At 34.6% G+C, this 26,701-nt stretch overlaps 1 protein-coding gene across 5 annotated transcripts in view; it reads right to left on the reverse strand.

The window, feature by feature from the left end:
• Positions 1-530: 530 nt before the first annotated feature.
• Positions 531-26,701, reverse strand: part of TXNL1 (thioredoxin like 1) — a 38,191-nt gene continuing 12,020 nt past the window's right edge. The window contains exons 3-10 of one of the 5 annotated variants that reach the window (XR_002809975.2): positions 25,488-25,661; positions 19,552-19,674; positions 17,821-17,890; positions 16,215-16,387; positions 6,891-6,995; positions 6,152-6,233; positions 2,183-2,225; positions 531-765 (exon numbers count right to left, since the gene is read on the reverse strand). Coding sequence is in view for 2 of the 5 variants with exons in the window: in XM_023647856.2 (XP_023503624.1) it covers positions 2,187-2,225; positions 6,891-6,995; positions 16,215-16,387; positions 17,821-17,890; positions 19,552-19,674; positions 25,488-25,661 (684 nt within the window). In the remaining 3 variants the exon portion in view is untranslated. Of the gene's footprint in view, positions 766-2,182; positions 3,132-6,151; positions 6,234-6,890; positions 6,996-16,214; positions 16,388-17,820; positions 17,891-19,551; positions 19,675-25,487; positions 25,662-26,701 lie in introns of all 5 variants that reach the window. The other 4 variants (XR_011441542.1, XR_011441543.1, XM_023647856.2 and 1 more) reach the window with 4 other exon arrangements.

Here is a 26,701-nt window from a genome sequence, read left to right on the forward strand (position 1 = left end):
AGATACTAATTCCTGTTGCTTCATGAATTCATAGTACCATATTTTCCCCTACCGTCAGATTTCAACATACCTCCACTAGTACAGAAAATGGCTGACTTGAATTTTTAAGGTCTTTCCAGAAAGATTAAAATCTGTGGTCCCATTAACTAACAGTTTAGGTGAAAACAGTTAAATTTCATTTAACTTGTGTTTATTTCTGGTAGTTTATAATTTGAGTAATTTCTATTGCCCAGATACCCAAATGCTGTTTAATAAACATATGAGTTAGTACTCATTTGAACACAGTTACCTGTTCCAAGCCCATTTATCAAAATCACTTGCTGTGTGTGTGTGTGTGTGTGTGTGTGTGTGTGTGTGTGCATATGAACACACACACACTCCTTAATTCCCTAAAAGAGTTTTGCTCCTCTAAGGAGAGAAACTGGCTTTTGATCAATATGCTACCAGACACTTAAGTCTCTTCTAAGGTCAAAAGTTGGCCAATTTTCAAATAAATGGAAAGAGAACACACTTATTTAGAATGACAAAAATTGAGCTTGGCAAAAGTAGTGACTTTTATTTACAATTGCATGTATCAAGATTACAATAGAAACACTAGTGATATCATCTGAACAAAAGCAATGATTTATTGGTAATGGCAATGAATGGAATATTGACAGTCTCTGGCGAGAATCAAGCAATTATCCAGGAGCTGTAGATCTGATTGCAACATGGTCTTCCAGTGTCTTTTGTACCTTAGTGGCTTTCACCTTTTTTGCCAACTACCTAGAAAAACAAAAATAACTTTTATATAATCTTATTGATGTAGAAATATGGGTTATTTTCAAAATAATATTACTAATTGGTAATCATCTTTAAAACCAGGTATTAATTTTCATCTCTGCATTTTTTTGGCATGCAGTATATTTTCATTGTTGAAGCAAACTGTGTCCCTCCCTCCCCTCCCAGCCTCAAGAAATTAAAAATAAAACACATGCAGGCTATTTCTGGTTTCCCACACTGTTTTAAGAAAAAGTAATACAATTTTTCAAAACAAGGTTAACAGTTTAGAGAAGTTAATAAAAAAATGATGCTATATAAGTAAAACATATTGGGCATACCTATTTTTAGGCAATTAGAAATCAAATGTCAATCACAAAATAATCTAGAATTAAGATTATGCTAAACTTATGTCTTCATGCCCAAGATGACAGGTTTCTACACTTTTCTCTCAGTATATAGACATGCAATGAAAACAGATTAAAAATGATTAATTTTGCTTAGTTTCCATTTTTAAAACACCCTGGTTGCTACAAACGTACTATTAAAAAATATAAAGAATAAATCTTGTTTCTGTCAATGATTAGAAAATTTCTCTACTGCAGTGGCTTAAAAAACATCCTACTTGCTATAAATGTGGCAAAAAAAATGCAGAGTAAACTTGGTTTCTACCAACAGATTTAGAAAATAAAGCTTCTGCAGGAGTGTTCTATAACTATGTTCTGATTGAATACTTTACTTCAAATCTAAAGGTTATCAATAGATACTGTATTCTCATAGCAGAAATGCCTCTAAAGAAATCTACTCACAAGCTATTGAATATATATTTGTATACAAAAAGATTTCTACGTATATTTGTAAACGTAATTTTCATACTTTATATTGATTCTGTTCTAAATAGCAGTGTGCCTGACTAAAGCAAGACTCATAAAGGTCTTCAGTACATGTCTGGTCTAAATCAGAACATGCCTGGGTCAATGTCATTCATGAGGGAAGATTATAAAAACTTTTTCCACTGAATTCCCAATTACATGATGCTAGAAATACTATTTTCCCCACCTTGAGGAAAACCACTTTTATTACTTTGAAAGAACTCCTCTCTGATCGAAAGAAATCATGTGTTAGAAAGTCCAAAAAGCCAGAAAGATGAAAGAGATAGTTTCATAAAAGAGTATGTGGATGAAAATAAGAAATTTAGGTTTTCAGAGCCAAGGGGAGCCTTCTTAAGAAAGAAGGGGAGGTGGCACTATTTGTATCACAAATAAATTTAAGCAGATAAACACTGAAAGCATTATTCATCATTATATCACTTGGGAACATGCAAAACACAGAGCTATTAGATTAAGCAAAAGAAAACAAAAACAACTAATATTAAAAATTAAAATTTTAGCAGATGTGATACAGAAGACACAAATCTGCATACTGTTTCACAGGTTGATAACTCTCAACTTGCCAATGTGTACTCTCTGTAAAAAAGAAGAAATTCAGCATTCCAATATAGATTTTTCTCACCCCAATGGTAAAGCTCTTTTATTCATTTTTAAGGCTTTATATTACACCTCAGACAAGCAAAAGTCTAGGTACATCAAAATTAGATGCCAAAAAGAATCCAGTGATCTTCTATGTTAATATTTTAACCCAGCCTAACATTCAGTCCATAAGACTTTCAACTGGCCTTTAGCTCACTTGGGTAGGCAAAGCAGAGGACACGCCCACAATTAATCAGCAAAAAAGCTTCTGGCCAACAGTTCTAATGAGAAAAGAAAACTCACATCTCTCAACTACAGCCTAATCAATATATCATACTAGTACTGGTAAAAAAGAACTTGAGGAAACTGTTCATATTGATTTCCAAAATGATTCTATAGTTCCTAAAAAACAAAATTTAAACTTTAGATTGGATTAAAACATTATCCAACAAATAGTTATATCTGAAAGCATTTACAACAACGTAAGTTTTGTAGCAGTATTATTTCTCAAAATGTAGTACAAAATTTAATATGAGACAGGAGAAAGTTAAAAAAATAACAAGTCGGGGGAGCAACATGGTATGGTAATGAAATTAAAGCACACCTAGTTGCAAGCCCAAAACAAAACCAAAACAAAACAAAAGGCCAATTGAGAAACATGACTAGAATGTGATGTGAAGAGAGAGATGGTTGAGGAAATCTAGGTAACAAGGCTGATCCAGATGACAGAAGCTGTAGAAATCTTGCACCAGCAATGGCGAGAACATGGGAAGGGTGAGAGCAGACAGGTGCTAGATGAGCAGAGAAGCAAGGAGGGGAGTAGAGTGAGATAAGGCCAATCTTTATATTACTTCATTTTAAAAAATCTTCTGTTTTTAGTTCATTTGAGTTGGATTAAAAAAGCTGAAAAATAAACAGACAGAAATGTTACAAAAATAGCTGATACGGTGAACGGCCAGTTTAGAAGTCTATTTTTATTACAGTGATAGAAAATCTGCTCTGCTTTTCACATGCACCTCATTCCTTAAAAAGCAGAAGTCCCTTCAATTTTGCTCATTTTTGTACACTTACATTTTATTACTTTTGTATTAAAATAAAGCAACCCATGTAAAGAGCCTATTTTAGCAAAGAAAACATCTACTTCCAATTCAGATGGCAAGCTTCTCATGCCGAAACACAAAGAATCCATTTACAACTACAAACAGCATAAGTGTATATTATAATCTGTGCACAATGCCCATACGAGCCAAAACCAGACAAGTGAAAGGTGTGTACTAGTCTATCAAATCTTAAAAGTATAACCTAATAAAATGGTAATAGCATGCAAGGTGGTCTAAGATTTCTATCCACATCCAAGATTCATCAGCTTTACCTTAGCTTCTGCCATCTTAGTGACATAAGGAGAAGGTCAATGACATTCTCAAAGCTAAAAATTATCTAAAAACAACTCATACAACATAAAAACGTAAACTGAAAATGCTAATTGTATTTTATCATTCATTAAACTATTTTATATGGCTCTCTTCACTACACAAAAAGGTATCAAAACTTTCCTGTCGTGATAAAGTACATACCAAATCTATTTTGAAATTTTAAATTCTAATTACTATGGGTTCCCTTTAAAATTCAGACTAAACAAAGGGAAAGAAGTGCTGTACTTGACCTGTCCTTGAATGAGTCGTGCACCTTCCCACTTTCATACCCAAATTCCATTTCTCCATTCCACCTGGAGTGCCCACTGCTATCTTTTCCTCTATCCATTTCTACTCTCAAAATTTAGTTCAAGGCCCTCTTTCTCCACAAAATATTCTCATGCTTTCTCACCCATTTTGGGGAAGAAGGATCTATCACTGGGCTGGGAACGTAGAAGAGAGAGAATACTCTGTGGAGGAAGAGAACCTTGAACTAAGCTTTGATTAATTTTGATTAACTTTCCAAATGTTTTGCATTATACTTCAAGAATATAAACTCGATATAGACAAGGATCATGACTGTACCTAGAATAGTAATATAGAGACAAGTCCCATACATGTATTTGTTATTTCCTTCACTAGAAACCAAACTCATTTATAACTTCTAACCAGTGACTCTATCCATACAAGGACCAAACCAGCTAATTGCAGTTAAACATAAACTAATTTTTTTTGCAATTTTCCTACATTGAAATTGCTGATTTAGCATAATACAAAAAAAACACTGAAATATTAGCTTACTTTTGAGGAATAACCCTACAGGGCAATGAATGACACAAGCAGAACAAATCTCATTCAGAAACTATTAAAAGGAAATGTAATATTAACGTACATAATAAAATAATTCAACCAATTAAAATTTATCAAACACTAAAGCAAGCGACTAAGAAATCCAGAACACCAAAAAGGGAGTCCATTATAGTATTAAATTATTCTTGCAGCAGTTCTCAGTGTGGTCCAGGCTGGGGCTCCCTGAGACTCTTTCACGAAGTCTTCAAGGTCAAAACTATTTTCATAATAATGCTCAATTGTTATTTGCCTTTCTAACTTTCATTGTCTCACAAGTGTACAATAAAGTTTTCCACAGGCTACATGACCTGTGACAGCAAAAGCGACTGAATGCAGAAGCAGATATGAGAATGAGATGATTCTATTAACTAGACAGTAAAGAAATTGATAAAAGTATAAAACAATGCTCCTTTTCTCACTAAATTGGTTTTGTCTTGGAAAATATGTATTTTAATTTAAAAATATTATTTGTGTTAACATATGAGCTTATTATTTGTAAATATAAATTTAAATATTTTTAAATTTATTTTTAATTTCTTAAATGTTAAAACATTAGATAAATATACCCCACATAAATAAAAGTTCTTTTTGGCCTTTAATAACATTTAATACTGTAAAGGGGTCCTGAGACCAAAAAGTTGAGAACTATTGCTTTACAGTAATTTTAAATCAGGTAAAAAACTATTTAGTTAAATGAACAAATAGCCAAAATATAAAACAAACACAAATACTCTCAAGCAAGAAAGGTCTAACACTTGTGCTATACCAAAGACAGTCCAAAAAAGGTAGTCTGGTAGTCAAAAAAGAGAAAAACGGGGTGGGAGGCAGGATGTTAAAAACAAAGAGGTGAAGACAGATTCTCAGATGGACAATATTAACGCACATTAGAAAAACTATAACCGAATGGCAGGTTGGTAAGAAGATGAACAAGAGAGAGTAGTGATTACTTAGAGAAGAAAACAGAAATCACATAGCATAAGTTGAGATGAGACACAGAAACTAGAGACAAATTAATCTATGAGGAAACAATGGGATTTAGAGCAATAGATTTTATGAAAAGATTAAGCTAACAAACTATGCAAGGCACAAGAAAAGTAAAATCCAATGGCATTTAATTCAAACGAGCAAACTAACAAAGCAGGCAACCAAAAACATCTCTGCTGCTCACACATTTTCCCAGCACAGCATATTTCATATCATAAAAACGTAGATGTTTAATCTCTGCTTCTTCTGACCTGTCATTATACATATGTCAAACACTTGACATGACTGATCTAAGTACCTAATTGTTCCTACAGCTCCCAAAAGCGAATTATACTGTGAGACAGTAAGACAGTAGTTGAAAAATGACCAGTTAAACTATCTATTGTCAGGTTATCAATTTTGTCAAAACAGCATACAATTTTACAAGCTCATCCACCATTACGCAATTTTATGAATTCTTCTGTAATTGAATTAAAATTAGATCTATAGATACCACTAAAAGAAGCAAGTTTTCAGGATGTTCCACTGCTCTAACTCCCCAAACTGGGGTCTAAATTGTTAAGCTGGGTGCCTCTTCCTCCATGTGCCAGCAGCCCTAGGGAAACTCTTCCTCTCTCATAATAACCTCAAGTCCTAGATTCTGCTACAGGCAGCTATCAGAAACACAGTGATACCTACATCTCCTGTGCTGCGGCACGTTTCATCTGTGTGTAGCAACTGGGTTCTGTGCTGATAAAGCTCTCAGTGGTACTTCTATGACCTGTGGTTGTATATTTTAAGAGTCACCCTAAGAAAGTGTTACCAATTAGAAGCAGTTCCACGAATGTACAAAATGTTCTCATTCCTAAAGTTCCCATGTACCTTATAAATTCTTTGCAAACCTTAGGACTGTGTCCTCAAAAAAAAAAAATTAAATATATAAAAATAAAACCTGACTGTTCACTGAAAATTTGTTTGCTGAAATGTTCTTTCAGCACACAGACATGGTTTGAAAGCATTTCAGAGTAGTAAAACTGAGTCCACTCTTTTTGACCAAAATTATTCAAGTCATTTTAAGTATGTTTTCATCAGAATGATAATCATAACCTTAATGTAGCAAAGTTCTTAAAAATTGACTAATAATAATGATTTAACTTACTTCTATTTTTCCATTATTCCTAACTACTTTCTGTAACCAAACAATTATTCTTACCCTCTTATTTGGATGCCATTCATTAACAGACACTATTATCAGCAGGACTTACCATTTTTTATTACAGATTTCTTTTAGTTGGATATTTAAAAATGCGATTAGGAGAACTTACTGTCCTAGTTTAACTTTCAAAATTTCATGACACGATATCATTTTGGTCTTTACGAAATTATTTCTTTAAAACTGTATTTTTACTTCTCCTAAGCATCATTCAAACAAACTTACTCGTTTGAAGTCATTCATATTTGTTGCCTGGACTGGAGTACCAATAAAAGTAAAATATGAAATTCTTGTTGTTTCTTCTTCACCTTGATTGGACTGAACAAATATCTACCAAAAAAAAAAAAATTTACATTAACAATTACAATTCTTTTTTCACAAACATGTTTTAAGATTGATTTCCTTATATTATTAATAAAAATGCCCTCCATTCTTTTTTTTTTCCTTAAAGATTGGCACCTGAGCTGACATCTATTGCCAATCTTCTTTTTTTTGCCTTTCTTCTCCCCAAAGCCCCCCAGTACACAGTCGTATATTCTAGGTGTAGGTCCTTCTGCTTGTGCTATGAGGGACCTCACCTCAGCATGACCTGATGAGCGATGCCATGTCCACACCCAGGATCCAAACCAGCGAAACTCTGGGCTGCCGAAGCAGAGCACACAAACTTCACTCAGCCATGGGACCGGCCCCTGCCCTCCCATCTTTTTAAGGATGAATCCAAATTACATTTAGACTTGGTACTCCTACAGAACTACTGATTCCACTATTTGCTCTGCTATTCTCACCCTCTCCAGGGATGTCATGGCAAGACACCCAGACATACAAGAAGTTCCTGACAATTTAGTGTAGTCGTGGGAGGGGTCATAATTAAATTCTTTACAGAGAATGAATGTTAAGAGAGTATGAAATTCATGATTACAATGCGCAGATCACTGTTGAAATTTTATTAAAATTGTAGTTTTTCACTGAGGAAAATTTCTGTAGTTATATTATTTCTGATACTCATTCATTCACTGTATTTCCAAGGATATTAAGAGGGAAAAAACAGTATTGGAAATCATCTGCTAAAAAGATACTACAGCCTGCATATTTTTCTAAGCTTGATTCTTTATTTCTATTTAAGAACTAGCCTGGGTATGTTAGGAGACAGAAGTTTTACTCACAGATCCTTTTTCGATATATAGAAATTAATTTTATTTGCTCCATTTTTTAAAACACAATACTTTAGATGCTGTCTGCTTAAGAACATTGCTTCTCTGGATTTGGACAACATACTTCTTTCATTCTCAAATGGCATTCATGAATTTTTATTGTTATAGGCAACCACACATTCATCTCAAACTGAGATTATCAATTAGAAACTCCAAATCTTTAAGTAGACTACTAAATAAGCTCTCCATTCATTTATTTGTAATGCTCTCTAAATCTAAGCAAAAGGTTATATTCACACTTTTGAAATTCATGTACTGGGGGTGGGGTGGCCCTCTGCAGGAAAACCTTCGCTCTCCAAGTTCCCTCACAGCCCATGGCAAAGTCCCACACAGAGGTGGCTAATGTATTGCAGGGGTGTCTTCATCAAGCCAGTACCCCAGGACAGCAGAGAGTGAGAGCAGAGCGAGAACAGCCCTGGGATCATGCAGGCAAAAGAAAGTGCCCCTCTCACCACCTGGCACTCAAGCTCAGCCGGTGGGCCACAGTGCCAGCATGTAGGATAGAAAAGCAGCAGCAGCTGTGATCGAGCGAGCTAGGGTCGCGGCAGGCTCAGAATATATAGCTTTTGACCCCTACCCTGTGGGAACAGGTGGAATCTGCAACCAAATACTATCACAATGCAGAGGGACAAATCCACATCATCAAACAGTATGAAAAAATATATTAACACTCCAGACTAGCAGGAAAATGACAAACAGCTAGAAATCAATCCTGAAGGCACAGAAATTTATAATCTAAATGACAGAGAATTCAAAATAGCTATCATAAAAAAACTAATGAGTTACAAGAAAATACAGATAGACAGTTCAATGAAATCAGGAACTTCACAAAATAGATTGAAACTATAAGGAAAAATCAATCAGAAATGTTGGAGATGAAAAACAAAGGATGAGATAAAGAAAAATCTGGACTCCCTGAATAACACAGCTACTATTATGGAGGAGAGATTCAGCAGTAGGGAAGACAGAAATTTAGAACTGCTTCAGGCGGAGGAGGAAAGAGAACTAAGAGTAAAAAGAAGAAAATTCTCCATGAAATATCTGACTCAATTAGAAAACGCAACATAAGGATTATAGGTAATCCAGGGGAAGAAGAGGAGAATGGAGCAGAAAGCTTGTTGAAAGAAATAACAGCTGAAAACTTGCCAAACATGGGGAAAGACCTGCAAATACAAGTGAAGGAAGCTAACAGATTTCCTAATTATATCAATGTAAAAAGACCTTCTCCAAAGCATATAGTAGTAAAGCTAGCAAAGTCAATAACAAAGGAAAAATATGAAGGGCAGCAAGACATAAAAAAAAACTTACAAAGGAACTCCTATCAGGCTTTCAGCAGATTTCTCAGCAGAAACCTTACAGGCTAGGAGAGAGAGGAATGATATATACAAACTTCTGAAAGACAAAAACTTTCAGTGAAGAATACCCTATCCAGTGAAAATACCCTTCAGATATGATGGAGAAATAAAACTTTCACAGATAAACAAAAGTTAAGGAAGTTCATCACAACAAGAACCCCACCACCTACAAGAAATGCTCAAGATGGGCCTCACACCTGATAAAAACAGGAAACAGTTTATGAAGCCTTGAGCAAGGACAGAAATAGGTAGACAAAATCAGAAAATTGCAGATCTCTATCAGAACAGGATAGCAAACAGTTTTATAACGTTAAAGATGGAGGGAAAGAAAACACCAAAAATAAATCTAATTTTATCATTTTAAGCACAAACTCACAAGACAAAATTGAATAAGCTGTGACAATAATAACTTAGAAAGGGACAGAATCAGCTTAGTCTAAGGAAATAAGAGGATAAGAGAAAATGGACTATCTCATCTAGGAGATTTTTTTATACAAACCTCATGGTAACCACTAAACAAGTAACCAGAGCAGAGACACAAATGATAAATAAAGACAAAACTAAGAAAACCATCACAGAGAACTACCAAACTGAAGTGGTAGTCTGAAATACATGAGACGAGAAAAAAGAGAAAATGCAGAAGAACCAGAAAACAAGCAATAAAAATGGCAGCATTCAGCCCTCATATATCAATAAGCACTCTAAATGTAAATGGATTGAATTCTCCAATCAAAAGACAGAGTGGCAGGATGAATTAGAAAACAAGACTCAACAATGTGCTGTCTGCAGGAAACAGATCTCAGCTCTAAAGACAAATACAGGCTCAGAGTGAAGGGATGGGAACACAATACTCCAAAGTAATGGAAAACAAAGAAAGCAGGTGTTGCCAAACTTTTATCAGACAAAGTAGACTTCAAAACAAAAAAGGTAGTGAGAGACAAAGGGGGACAGTATATAATGATAAAAGGGACACTCCACCAAGATGACATACACTTATAAATATATATGCAATGCACCCAACATATGGGCACTGAAGTACATAAAGCAACTACTAACAAACCTAAAAGGAAATATTAACAACAACACAGTAAGATCAGGAGACATTAATACCAGACTTACATCAATGGATAGATCATCCAGATAGAAAGTCAACAAGGAAATAGTGGATTTAAATGAAAAACTAGACCAGATGGACTTAATAGACACACATATATAGAACACTCCACTCAAAAACAACAGAATACACATTCTTCTCAAGTGCACATGGAATATTCTCAAGGACAGACCATATGTTGAGAAACAAGGCAAGCCTCAATAAATTTAAGAAGATTAAAATCATATCAAGCAGCTTTTTGGACCATAATGCTATGAAACAAGAAATCAACTACAAGAAAAAAGCTGGGAAAGTGACAAACATGTGGAGACTAAACAACATGCTAATGAACAACCAATGGATCATGGAGAAATCAAAAAGTATCTGGAGACAAATAAGAATTAAAATAGACCATACCAACTCAAATGGGACGCAGCAAAAGCAGACCTAAGAGGGAAATTCATAGCAATACAGGCCCACCTTAACAAACAAGAAAAATCTCAAACAAGCAATCTTAAACCACAGCTAACAGAATTAGAAGAAGAATAAACAAAGTCCAAAAATACACAGAAGGAGGGAAATAATGAAAGAGCAGAAATAAATAAAACTGAAGCAAACAAAAAAGGATCAATGAAACAAAGAGCTGTTCTTTGAGAAGATAAAAATTGACAAACGTTTAGCAAGACTCACTAAGGAAAAAAAGAGAGAAGGCTCAAATAAATAAAATTAGAAATTAAACAGGAGAAATTACAATGATACCATGGAAATACAAAGGATTATAAAAGGATACTATGAAAACCTATATGCCAACAAATTAGACAATCTAGAAGAAGGGGATAAATTCTTAGCCTCATACGATGTCCCAAAACTGAACCAAGAAAAAATAGAGAATCTGAATAGACCAATCACAAGTAAAGAGATCGAAATAGTAATCAAAAACCTCCCCCAAAAAAGCCCAGGACCAGATGGCTTCTCTGGAGAATTCTACCAAACATTCAAAGATTTAATCCCTATCCTTCTCAAACTATTCCAGAAAATTGAGGAAGAGGAACACTTCCTAACACATTCTACAAGGCAAATATCACCCTGATACCAAAGCCAGACAAGGACAATACAGAGAAGGAAAATTATAGGTCAATATTGCTGGTGAACACAGATGCAAAAATCTTCAACAAAATATTGGCAAACCAAATACAATGATACATTAAAAAGATCATACACCATGACCAAGTGGGATTTATATCAGGGACACAAGGATGGTTCAACATCCAAAATCAATCAACGTGATACACCACATTGACAAAATGAGAAATAAAAACCATATGGTCATCTCAACAGATGCAGAAAAAGCATTTGACAAGATCCAACATCCATTTATGATAAAAACGCTCAATAAAATGGGTATAGAAGGAAAATACCTCAATGTAGTAAAGGCCATATATGACAACCCACAGCCAATACCATACTCAATGGGGAAAAACTGAAAGCCATCCCTCTGGGAACAGGAACAAGAGAAGGATGTCCACTCTTGCCACTCTTATTCAACATAGTACTGGAGGTTTTGGCCAGAGCAATTAGGCAAGAAAAAGAAATAAAAGGAGTCCAAAGAGGCAATGAAGAAGTGAAACTCTCACTGTTTGCAGACCACATGATTTTATATATAGAAAACCCTAAAGAATCCATAGGAAAACTATTAGAAATAATCAACGACAGCAAAACTGCAGGGTACAAAATAACTTAAAAAGTCAGTTGCATTTCTATACTCTAATAACGAACTAACAGAAAGAGAACTCAAGAATACAATCCCATTTAGAATGGCAACAAAAAGAAAATATCTAGGAATAAATTTCACCAAGGAGGTTAAAAACCTATACAATGAAAACTATAAGACACTATGGAAAGAAATCAATGATGACATAAAGAAATGGAAGGATATTCCACACACATGGATTGGAAGACTAAACAGAGTTAAAATGTCCATACTACCTAAAGCAGTCTATAGATTCAATGCAATCCCAATCAGAATCTCAATGACATTCTTCACAGAAATAGAACAAAGCATCCCAAAATTCATATGGGACAATAAAAGACCCTGAATAGCTAAAGCAATCCTGAGAAAAAAGAACAAAGCTGGAGGCATCACAATTCCTGACTTCAAAATATACTACAAAGCTTTTGTTATCAAAACAGCACAGTACTGGTACAGAAACAAGCACACAGATCAATGGAACAGAGGTGAAAACCCAGAAATAAAACCACAAGTATATGGACAGCTAATCTTCAACAAAGGGGCTAAGAACATACAATGGAGAAAAGACAGTCTCTTTAATAAATGGTGTTGAGAAAACTGGGAAGCCACATGCAAAAGAATGAAAGTACACCACTATCTTATGCCAACCACAAAAATTAACTCAAAATGGATCAAACACCTGAAACCACAAAACTTCTGGAAGAAAATATAGGTACTACACTCTTTGACATCGATCTTAAAAGGATCTTATTGAATACCATGTCTTCTCAGACAAGGGAAATAAAAGAAAAAAACAAGTGGGACTTCATCAGACTAAGAAGTTTCTGCAAGGCAAAGGAAACCAGGATCAAAACAAAAAGACAACCCACCAACTGGTAGAAAACAATTGCAAGTCATATATCTGACAAGGGGTTAATCTCCATTATACATAAAGAGCTCACACAACTGAACAACAAAACAACAAACAACCCAATCAAAAAATGGGCAGAGAATATGAACAGACATTTCTCCAAAGAAAATAGGCAGATGGCCAATAAGTACATGAAAAGATGTTCGACATCACTAATCATCTGGGAAATGCAAATCAAAACTACCCTAAGATACCATCTTACACCCAATAAAATGGCTATAATCACTAAGACAGAAAATAACAAATGTTGGAGAGGTTGTAGAGAAGAAGGAACCCTCATTCACTGCTTGTGGCAATGCAAACTGGTGCAGCCACTATGGAAAACAGTATGGAGATTTCTCAAAAGAACTAGAAACAGAAATACCATATGACCCAGCTATCCCACTACTGGGTATGTATCCAAAGAACTTGAAACCAACAATTCAAAATGACTTATGCACCCCATATTCATTGCAGCATTATTCACAATAGCCAAGACATGGAAGCAACCCAATTGCACACTGACTGATGATTGGATAAAGATGTGGTGTATATATATACAATGGAACACTACTCAGCCCTAAAAAAAAAAAAAAGAAGACAAAATCATCCCATTTGCAAGAACATGGATGGACCTGGAGGGTATTATGTTAAGTAAAGTAAGCCAGATAGACAAAGACAAACATCAGATGATTTCACTCATATGTGGAAGATAAACAAACACTTGGACAAAGGGAACAGTTCAGTGGTTACCAGGGGAAGAAGCTGGGGGGAGGGCACTGGGCATGAAGGTGAGCACATATATAGTGGCACACAAGTAATAATGTACAACAGAAATTTCACAATGTTGTAAACTAATAACGCAATTTAAAAGAATCTGAAAACACACGCACACACACACAAAAAATGGTGTTGGGAAAACTGGACAGCCACATGCAAAAGAATGAAAGTAGACCATTATCTTTCACCATACACAAAACTTAACTCAAAATGGATCAAAGACTTGAAGGTAAGACCCGAAACCATAAAAGTCCTAGAAGAAAATATAGGCAGTACACTCTTTTGACATTGGTCTTAGCAGGATCTTTTCAAATACCATGTCTACTCGGACAAGGGAAACAAAAGAAAAAATAAACAAGTGGGACTTCATCAGATTAAAGAGCTTCTGCAAGGCAAAGGAAACCAGAATAAAAACAAAAAGACAACCCACCAACTGGGAGAAAACATTTGCAAATCACATATCCAACAAGGGATCAATCTCCAAAATATATAAAGAACTCACACAACTGAACAATAAAAACAACCCAATTAAAAAATGGGCAGAGGATACGAACAGACGTTTTTCCAAAGAAGATACACAGATGGCCAAGAGGTACATGAAAAGATGTTTGACACCACTAATCATCAGGGAAATGCAAATCAAAACTATATGAAGATATCACCTTATACCCATTAGAATGGCTATAATCACGAAGAAAAAAATTACAAATATTGGAGATGATGCGGAGAAAAGGGAACCCTCACACACTGCTAGCTGGAATGCAAACTGGTACAGCCACTATGGAAAACAGTATGGAGAGTTCTCAAAAAATTAAAAATAGAAATACCATACAACCCAGCTATCCTACTACTGGGTATTTATCCAAAGAACTTGAAATCAACAATTCAAAGAGACTTAAGCACCCCTATGTTCACCGCAGCATTATTCACTATAGCCAAGAAGTGGAAGCAACCCAAGTGCCCGTCAACTGATCACTGGATAAAGAAGATGTGTTATATACATCCAATAGAATACTACTCAACCATAAAAAAGACAAAATTGTCCTATTGGTTACAATATGGATGAACCTTGAGAGTATTAATGTCAAGTGAAATAAGCCAGAGAAAGACAAATACCATATGATTTCACTCATATGTGGAAGATAAACTAACACACGGACAAGGAGAACAGTTTAGTGGTTACCAAAGGGAACAGCATTGGGGGGTGGACACAAAGGGTGAAGGCGAACATTTATATGGTAACTGACAAATGATAATGTACAACTGAAATTTCACAATGTTATAAACTATTATGACCTCAATAAACAAAAATTCATCTACTTAATTTGATTAGACTTTCTGATCAAAACTGTCATTTCGATTTTAACGTTATCAACAAAAAAGTGACAGCCATGTTTTCTGTGTCTTAAGTCACTGACTAAAACTCTGATTGAGACAGGACACAGGATGTAGAGACTTGAGTCTATTACAAGATAACTGCACTCAGAGATTCTCAATGACAGAGGAGATTACATCAGGATGTCTGGGTTGAAAGGGCTTTTTCCAACAAATAAATGCCTTCCTCCCATCACTTAAGAAACAGGTGAGGATATGTTACAAATACAAGTATGGTCAGGAAAATATTTTATAACCAGTCTTCTAGTTTAATATAACCATTTTCTTCAATTTCATTTGGGTAGAACATTTCAAATACTGAAAACTCAATTTAATTATAACCCTTCATCTTACTACTAACGACAGTCCGTGAAACTCCATTGAAAACCCCCTAAGGACACGTGCTACAGCATTCTTCTAATTTACAAAAACAGAATCATTCCATTAAAACAAAGAAATCACATTAGTTTGGCAAGACTTCTTCTCAGTGAATGTGCTGGCTCCTAACTCTTTTTCTAGGTGTTCTATGATTCTCTTCTAACCTTCCTGCCTCCCCCTCTGAAGGACTGGGCTGGGGGGGGTGGGGGGCAGGGAGCATGTGCTGGGTTTCAATACTAAAATTCACAAAAGCAATTAATAACTGCTAGGAAGCAGCTGACAATATAAATTAAGACGATGTAAAATTATCTTTTTAAAAAGTCATTTTTACTGAGATCATGATCATTGCACTATTAAAAACTCTATGTTCTAGAAAAGTTAATTGGATTTTTACAATGTATCATCACTCATCACCAGGTATGAAGGATAAAGCAGGAATATCTTCAGTGTAAGTATAAAAGTTCTAGAATAAACTTTTAACAAAAGTTGCCAAATACATATAAAATAAATAAACTGCTAAGTCCACAAATTTTTAAAAATTAACTTGTCCTGTCTCTTTCGGGCATATAGATAATTAAAAAGAAGAAAATTTAATTAGCTTATTATTCATTTCAAACCAAGTGGACAAATAACTACATTAAAGGATCATTTAGAATCACCTACACCACGAATTATAACCCACAAACTCATGAAATACATCTGGATAAAATGCTACTTACAGTTACACTGTTAACATTCTGAAACTTAACATAACGAAGTGGGACAATGCCATCTTCTTTAATATCATCCTCTGTTAGTTCCAGAGCTTGAGTTGGTTCACTTCTTTCTGCCTCTTCAAAATCCATAGATCGAGGTAGATTGATAAAAATTTTTACGTATTTAGGACCCTGACCTATAAAACGGTAGAATAAAATTAAATGCTAAAAACTACAAACATACAGTACTTCTTCCCTTTATCATTACATTCACACTATACAGACACACATACACACATACCTACATATATACACCTTTGTAGACCTCTATCTTTAGAAATTGTAAGAAAGTCAGTATTTTTATAGCCGTTTTGGTTTTTTCAATAGACATTTACTGGTATACCCCTTGGCCTGAAAGCATTATACTAAGTATTAGGAATACTAGACTAAAACACATACATACATATACATGTACATACACATACAGAGTTCTCAGCTTCAACTACAAAAAACATACTATGATAAATGTAACGCTACTAGTGAAGAGGTACAGGGAGGGAGGCAATGGAGTCTGACAGTATATGGATGTTAACAAAAGTTTCATAAATGCAGTAACATTTGAGCTGGGTCTTGCAAGTGCCAACAACTGGTACAGTTTGTTAGTTAGGAGGAAAGCGTTATCTGTGACAACATTTAGCCAAAAGGAAATGAATTATACAAACTGCCAAATTTCATCTTAGGGATTAGGATGTGCTCAGTGGTAAGAGCACTTTTATAGAATGTCTTAGGTCCTTTAACTTCATGGCATAGTCTAAGGTCCCTATTCTATGGCTGATTAAGGAATCTTAAATATTCACATTGCTTAAATACTCACTTCTACAGTATTTTCAAATATTTTGTATTTTCAGAATAAAGGTACAATTTTATAAATGAAAAATCACGAATACATGAAAACTTAGAATAACAAATGAGAAAGGAATGCCATCTGATAAATAGGGTGCTGGCTGTTTCTCCCAATCAATTAAAAAAAAACAAAAACAAAAAAACACTCTAGTCCTCCCCCACCCATCCCCTCAACAAAAAAACCTCAACAGACACATTAAAAAAAAGGGAGGGGTGAATAAAAAATATTCTTATTTAGTAAAAAAAAAAAAAAAAAGAAATGCCAGGTCTGCACAATCATGTTTTCAGCATCCTAATATGTAGAAAGAAGATGAAATTATTAATTGAGCATAAATAGGAAGATCTAGAGCCTCAGTTTTATCATCTAAAAGAGGAGTTTGAAATAAATGTCTCCCAGTTCTGATCCTAAAAAATGGCTGCTTTGAACTTAGAGTTTTAGAGTAATAGTTGCAGGAAAGGGTTCAGTAGTTTTCAGATTAAGAGGGAACTTAAATCCTAAAATAAAAAACTTTAGAATTAAGATAAAAGTTTCCATTTTTTTGCCTTCAGTCCCTAATAATCTCATATTATTTGTCCATTCATTCATATCCTTGCTTTGCTCCAAAAATAATTTTACTCTTTCCCAAAACAAGGAATATCTACCTTTATTTAATAAAAAGTTTTAAACATGTGCTAACAGGTCTACAGAGCAGAAAGTTAGTTTAAAGAAAAGCTGTTCCTTACTCACCATTATCTGGCCCTTGAAATTTCATTGAATAAAGCTTAACAGGTTGATTGAATGCTACAGTAATAAGTAGCTGTGAAGAAAAGAGTTTCATTTTAAAAGGACACTTGAATACCTTGAATACATACAAAGCTAAGTAAAACAACAGATGCAAAAGAAATTTATTTCATCTAACAAAATCAAACCAATGTAATAAGGAAAATCAGTAAGTTGAAAGTAACTTGACCACATTGACATTGGAGAAATACAATCATCTATTATTCATATACAGAAGTGATAACAACAAAATTTAACACAATAAATTAAAATTATACATAAAAACCTAAGGTCTTCTGACCTATAAACTGACAAGTAATCTGCTTTCCATAAAATCCCCAAATTATTTAAGCTATATATCTTAGCCTATGAGCTGCTTTTTTTCCAGAATAGTTTATTTGTTAGCACCTACCCACATCACTGGACAACTTGGAAACAATGCACAGGTTACGTGGAGAGACTAGCCCTCAAATGAACTCTGATCCAAAACTCAAAACAAGAGGACTCTCACAGCTCCACGGTAACCTCTAAACCTCTATCCTAACTTATCTAACTAACTAAATTTGGAAGGCGACGTAAGGGAACTGGGATACAAAACACTGTCAGAAGGCCTACTTCTCAGAAACTCTGATTCCTTTGCTCAATCTTCTTTCTAGCTGAAACCGTGTCTGATGTAGCTACCCATGCTTCCACCCCAGGAGGAAGATTTCAGGGAAGGGATAGCCAGTCCAGCTGACAAGTGTCATCAGGTTACATTCAGGGCTCCATTTACAAGGAACACAGTGTGAAGGATACCCTCAAACCTACATAGTAAGGTAGCTCTGGTTGGAGCAAAGAAATACGGAGTTTGGAGTTATAATTTCATAATTATTGTGGTCTGGTTGCCTAAGAAAATACCTAGACTATTTCCTCTGGTTACATAAGTGCTTTTTATACTTGACCTGCAACAGTGTGTCAAAAAATATCAAGCAAGGTATATTTAGGGATTTGAACCACAGGTGTAGAGGAGATGAGACTGGAAGGCTAGAAACAAATCAAGTCAGCAACAATCAGACACCCTCTTCCTGAAGCCAGTGAACTTTTTCAAAAAGCGAAGCATGCTCAGATTTATATTTTAGAAATATAATTTTTGTGAACATGTAGAAGATGATCTGGAATGGGGACAAAGCAGAGACAGTGAAACAGAAAGTAAATTAAGGAAAATAATAGTCAAGATGAAGATAACGATGGCTTGATCAAGGCAGTAACACACTACTTCCAATGTGACAATAATGCAGGGAAGTACAGAGAAGTACAATACAGGTTCACATCTGGGAGTGAGGACTAGACATGTAAGGAGTGCTCATTTAATTAGTCTCTGCTTCTCAGAGACAAACTCATCTGGGTAGGTAAAAAGTATTGAAAGTGGGTCAAGAATGAACAAAAGGACTTAAGAGCAGTGAAGGCTCACTCAGCAGAGGAGCCAATCCAAGAGTTCTGCGGCTCTCCCTTGTGCAGCTGGCACAGAACAGAGAAAGGAGGTGGGTCTGCACCGTCCAAGGACAGGGGTCAAAGAAACTGAAAGTTATAAAAAGGAAGGAAGAAGTTGTCATCCGGGAAGGAGAGACATAAAACCGTAAGATGGAAACAGGATAAAGAAACAAGAGCGGGCATAAATATTGACAATCTCTACAAGCCTTAACTTAAGCGTTCAATTACCTGTTCATCACAATCAGATTCTAAGAAGGTCAGGTCTTTTCGTAAACAATTGTCAAATCCATGCTCATCGCTTTCATTAAGACACTCACAGCCAGCTTTGTTAATAAAAGGCATCAAATCCATCTGAAACAAATTAAATCAAGACTTTAGGCAAACCATTTGGTATAAAAAAATCTTAAGAAATTTACATACGTGATTCTCTCTAGATTAGGCAATTTTAAAGAAAACTTTTCTCTCTTAAAATAGTCACTAAAACTTTTAGAATAATCCTTTCACTTGAATTTCTGACTGAGATCTACCACTAATTATTAAAGCCAAATCTAGGCTTAGTCCACTCAATAAAATATCAGAAGCCAAGTCTTTAATACTAAGACTAGCAAGTGTTGACTTATACTTTTTTACCAACAGTGTTTTGCAATGGAAAATACACAAATTAAAATGTTTGCAAGATCAAAAAAAAGCTTACTTCTTTCTTCTGGAAGCCATGGACTCTTTAAACCTACATACATGAAGAGCTTAGATTTAAGATTAATAGCAAATAAGGACTTAAAACACTTTTTATTATGGAAAATTTCAAACATACATAAATAGACTACAGTGAACTCCATGAACCCAACTTCCAACTACAATAATCATTAACTCATGGCCACTCTTGTTTTATCTTTATCCCACAACCAGTCCCTAACCATTCCCGATTATTTTCAAGTAAATCTTAGACATTCTTTTATTTCACTAACAAACATTTCAGCGTGTATTTCTAAGAGATAAGGACTCTTTAAAAAAAATCCTCAATATTATCATCACAACTAAAACAATGAATAACACTTTAATATCACCTAACATCAGTGTTCAAATTTCATCAATTGTCTCATAAATGTTTTACAGTTGAATTTTTAGAATCAGAATAAGGATCCAAAACAGTACAAACAAATCTGTCTCTTAAATCTCTTTTAATCTACAGTCATTTTGGCTGTAGATTTCTTACATTCTGAATTTTGCTGACTGCTTCCCTGTGGTGTCGTTTAACATATTCCTGTCTCCTGTATATGTGTTGGCTAATACTTCCACACTTCCAACAAAACACCAAAGATTTGTGGGGACAGTGGTTATCCTTGTCTAGTTTCTGACTTTAGAGGGAATGCCTCTAGTGCTTCCCCATTAAGATTTTATTGAACGCTTTAGTAATAAATGGGAATTGAATTTCATCAAATGCCTTTTCTGCATATTAGGAGATTATGATTTTTCTCCTCTGGATTGCTGGATTTTGTTTACTAATATTTTATTCAAAGATTTTTATACCAATATTCCTAATTGGAACTGGTTAGTAGCTTTCTTTTTTGGTGCAGTCTGTCCGATTCTGGAATCCATGTCATACTTACTTCAAAAAGAAATCTGGAAGTTTTCTTTTTATATAGTCTTATGGACCTGGCCGCCTACTTCTGAAAAAATTGGCCACAAAAATCCTATGAATAGCAGCGGAGCATTGTCTGATACAGCGTCAGAAGGCGAGAAGACGGCGCAAAAAGACTGGGCAGGGTTCTCTCTGCTGTACCTGGGGTCACTAGGAGTCGGAATTGACTAGATGGCAGAAACAAAATATGGTCTTAAGTAGCTGTAGTAACACTAACTATTGATCTTGAAGATTTGGTAGAATTCCCCTGTGAAGTCATCTTGGCCGCTGAGGAAGACCACTTTTACTATTTTCTCTATTTCCTCTATGATGATTGTTCTATTTAGGTGCTTCTAGTAGAGTTGATTTTGATAAACTGTGTTTTTCTAGAAAAGTATCCGTTTTATCTACTAAACAAGGACAACTTTCAAAGTTTAAAAGTATCATCAGTTGCATGTTCACCTTTCTATCACAAAGTGCCCTTATTATATTTTTTATCCAATCCAGAGAATACTAATGCATGTGTATCTAGTTCTGAAAGACTAAAGGAAACGCTTTTACATGTCAAATAATTATCAATGTGGTAATAATCCATTAGAATAGACTCCTAATTATTCATGGAGTAGCCTAAATGTTTCCAAAGCCAAAATGATACTGTGTTATCTTAAATGTTGCATAACATTAAATGTCAAATCTATTACTCAGAATAACATACAGTAGCCAATTAAGAGAAAGGAGGAGGGGAAAAAAGGAGCACTACAGAGCAAAGCTCCACTGTTGCAGAATTAATCTGAACTTCAAGAACATCTGCCTTGAAGAGGTAGTTTTGACAAAACCTTTTCAATGTTTATGTCTACCATTCTACCAAGATACCTCTTCAACACTATATCTAAGATTAAGACCCCAGGCATGAGCACTGCAGTCATACTTCCAATACCTTAATGATGAAAATAAAAATAGTTTTTAGATTTATTTATCATGGGGCACACGAAACAAGTATCAGATTCAAACAGTTGCATTAAAGTGCTTTGTTATACAATATTGTCTGGAACAAAGTGGCATTATATTGTATATTTGACATAATTGCAAACTGATATATTCCAACAATATGCAATGGGAAATAAATATCACTACCTATGTAATTAACTTGCCAAAAATGAGGAAAAACTCAGGAGAAAACAATCAGACAAATCCAGATTGTCGGACATTCTATAAGACAGTCTAGACCTGTGCTGTACAACAAGATAGCCATTAGCCACATGTGGCAATTTAAAATTTAATTAAAAGTAGATAAAACTAAAAATTCAATTCCTCAGTTGCACTAGTCACATAACAAATCCTCAACAGCCACATATGCCTAGGGGCTAGTGTATTAGACTGTTGCTGGTTAAAAGTTTCAAAAAAGATAGTCATGAACGAAAAAAAAGGCAGAGAGAAGTTTCTAGACTAAAGAACACTAAAGAAAACTGACAATTTAATGCGATGCATGATCCTTGATTTCATCTGAGATGGGGGAAAATAGCTATAAAGTATATTTTGGAGATAATTAAGGAAATCTGAATGTAGGCTGCATATTAGAAATACTGTATGAATGTTAAATTTCTTAGCAGTGATAATGGTATCATGGCTATATAGGAGAATGTTCCTGTTCTTAAGAGCCACATGCTGAAATATTTAGAGATGAACCATCATGACATCTATAATTCACTTTTAAATGATTCTCAGAGGATAAAAGTAGACAGATATCTAGGTAGAGCAAAAATAGCAAAATATTCAGAACTGACAAATACAGATGAAGGGAATATGTCTTTACTGTACTACTCTGCCAACTGCTTTTTTTAAAAAAATAGGTTTCACCTTTTTTTTTGTAGAGGGGGAGGAAAACTCCAATAAGAGACACATAGGAAGTTAGAAAAACCTTTCCATACTTCAAGCTTTGGGTTAAAGAAAGATCTGTCTACTGACTACATAAATTAGGGTCATTTAACAGTTGATTTCATTTTGATGAATGACGATAAATTCATAGACCAAAGCTTAGAGTTCAGAGGTCAGAATACCAAAATACACCAACAAGCCTCAAAATTCAGAACACATGCAAATGCAAGTTCAATTTCAGAGTGTTTAGCATTCAAACTTCTGGAGAGGACGACTGGATTTAGAGGGCATAAGGGGCTATTTGAAGCCATACTGTTCTTTTCTTAGCAAACATGAGAGACGAGAGATATAATGTTTTAAACTTTCCCAACTTCAATAAACATTTCAAGTTCACAAAAACACTCTCTTACTTCTGAATAAGAATCTATTATGATTCTTAGCCTTTTGAGTATCATGTTTACATCTTTTGTAATATCTCAAATCTCCCTAAAAGAGAATACACGCTCTCTCTTACTCTGGCTCTAGTCAAATTAGGAGTTTCAAAACTACAGATGTATAAAAATAATTGCATAGCCTCTTAATGTTAAAACATAACGACTAAAAGTATTTATTTCAAGAAATGTCAAGTTTTATTTAAAAACTGTCAATACACTTTTGCAATGCTTATACTTACAACTTAAGATACACGTTTTCATACAGTGACTCTCACTAAGTTTCTATTTTCGTGTGAGAACAATGACATTTCTTGGGAACACGTGACCAGTTTTAAATATTTAATAACCCTGTTAAGACCTTAATAGTTCAAAACTTTAATGTCTTGATTGACACCTAATGAAAAAAATGAAAATGTTTTAAATAGCTTTTCACATTGTATTCATAATATTTGCATGAAAATTAAATTCTTTTTACTTCTTAAAATTTCATTTATTCCTGCTTATTTCCTACCTGAGGCCAAAATACTGATATCACACTTAACTGATGTATAATAAGTGGTGGGACTGTTGCACTTATAAGACTTTTTCACGCAAACACTCTTAGTAATAAAAAAAAATACAAAGACGTAAACACAACCGTTATACAAGTCAAACGATTTCCAAAATTTTCCAAAGGGTGTCACAACCCTGACTTACATGTTCATACTTTCTAACAGATTACAATTTCAAATTACTATTTAACAGTCCTTTTTAAATACATACTAATTGCACTTCCCTAACTAAAAGTAATTAACATTAGTACCACATGTTAAAGACACTTTTTAAAGACATAAGTCACCCCCAACACACACAAAAAGAATCTCTCATACTTACCTGAATATAGATTCTCCTTATTCAGCATGAATTTAAAGGGCTTAGAGAAATGACTTGTAGCCCCATAACACAGATCTGCTTTAATGTACTTGATACATCCTTTTTCATATATTAGCTTTAACTTGAAGTAACACTTAAGCCAACACCTGGGCCAGTCTTCCTCTATTTTGTATGTGGGTCACCACCACAACATGGCCACCAACGAGTGGTGCAGGTCCATGGCTGGGAATTGAACTCGGGCCATTGAAGCAGAGAGCACCAAACTTAACCACTAGGCCACAGGGCCAGCCTCTAAAAAATCATTTTTTGATCTGCCAATACAATAATTTAATAACAAGAAAAATTAAGAAATATATATATATTTTTATTTTGGTATGCACACTTTTCCAATTTGCATAAACAAATTGGCTACCACAAAGTGCTACTTCTGAATTTTACTTCCTTCCTGAATAGCTCTCAAATATAAAGATATTACATTATAACTATTCATATTATGTAGTTTTCAGAACTTTTAAGTTCTTAAGTCTTTGAGTTATTATTTAGAATAATAACTTACTCTCAAAACTCAGAAAAACATATGCAATACCAAAGTCACATCTGCTTCTAAAACAAAATCAGTAACTAGATTTTTTTAACAGTGTCAGAAAATAGGGGATACATTTAAAGAGAGAAAACTATAGTAAACGGCAGGAAATGGAGTTCCGTATATACTGGTCATACATTAAAATCTACAAGTCATTTTACACAATGGTCAAAAACTGGAAAATGTTTCCAACGCACATTTCTTCACTTTTTGGGGGGAAAAAAGGATAAAACAAATGTTTAAAAATGGCTATTAAGGGGGGCTGGCCCAGTGGCACAGTGGTTGGTTTTGTGCACTCCTCTTCCGTGGCCCGGGGTTCACGGGTTCAGATCCCAAGCATGGACCTGCACACTACTCATCAGGCCATGCTGTGGCGGTGTCCGACATACGAAAAATAGAGGAAGACTGGGACAGATGTTAGCTCAGCAACAATCTTTCTCAAGCAAAAAGAGGAAGACTGGCAACAGACGTTAGCTCAGGGCCAATAATCTTCACACACACACACACACACACAAAGGCTATTAAATAGTTCAGAAAACAGATTTTTTAAAAAGTGGCAAAGAAAATTAGCAGCAGAAATTTAGGAAAAATAGTTTATCATGGGGGCTTAAGGTTAAAGTATACACAAATAGCCAAAACCCAATAGTCAGCTAATGAATTTACTTTTAAAGTTATTTGAAAGTATTCTGAACTAGTAGAAGATAAAATATAGTCAATTTAATTTTAACCAAACAATGACAAATGCAAGATACACCATGATTTCACTTCTGAGTCTACATACATAGCCTTTCGGAATATCTGTGTCCTCATTGCTTCCAGGGTCATTTTCTAAGTGCTGCTTGATTTTTTCTTCTAATCCCACAGCATCTGCTCCTTGATACTGATCAATTCTCACTTTGTTTCGAAAAAACAAAAATGTTGGTGTTGCTGATATATTGTTGGTGGCAGCTGTTCCCTAGAATTGGCAAGTTAGACAGCGTTATAAATTAAAACTAATTTTAAAGCACTTGAATATTCATTCTACATCTCTATGGAAGTTAAATATCACAAACATAAACTAAAAACATATAAAATCATTTATTCCTAATTGTTATTTAAGAAAAAGCAGATCTATTCCTAAGAGGCACAACTATATTATATTAGCTTTATATCCACAAAGAAGAACTACCCTGCGTTTTTGTCAGTTTGCATTAAATATTTCATTCAGTAGAACAATTAGCTTCCAATACAGAAATGGTGCTTTACAACACCAAATAGCTCTCTCGTAAGTACATACTGTTTCCCAAATGAAGTAATCAAGAAGGGTATTGATAGGTTAACACAAACCACTGGTAGTAGGAAAAAGCACACACCTGAAAACCAGTAGACCATCTGTCTGTGAAAAGGAGGTAACATCCGTTGCACTGAAATCACCCAATTCAACTCTTATAGAAATGATTTCTGGTCTCCCATCAAACACACTGCAACAGCTATCTTTTTAAATTCTGCTCCAACTCCACACTATTATAAGACTAACTACTGAACAGAAATTAGCTAATAACCACTGATTCATGGTTTAAACTTTTCATGAGAATTATACAGTAAATAGTAAAGCAAATATGTCATCTTACATATTCAAATACTATGGAAGAGGTACACTATATTGTTTAGGGGAAAAAAGCATAGTTTATATGGAGATATCTTCTCTAACCCTAACAAAAAAAACCCAAAAAAATATGATTGAGCTTTTAGAATAGTGCTGTCCAAAAGAACTATAATGTAAGACACAATGTGAGCTATATATGTAATTTTAAATTTTCTAGTATCCATAATAAAAAAGTAAAGAGAAACAAGTGAAATAAATTTTAATAACACATTCCAGTGAATCTAATATATGCATTTTCAACACATAATCAACATAAAGAGTTAATGACATATTTTATATTTCATTCTAAGCCTTCAAAATCCTATGTGTATTTTACACTTACAGCACATCTCAATTTGAACTTGCCACAT

Source organism: Equus caballus, chromosome 8, assembly GCF_041296265.1.
Source record: "Equus caballus isolate H_3958 breed thoroughbred chromosome 8, TB-T2T, whole genome shotgun sequence".
NCBI lineage: Eukaryota > Metazoa > Chordata > Mammalia > Perissodactyla > Equidae > Equus > Equus caballus.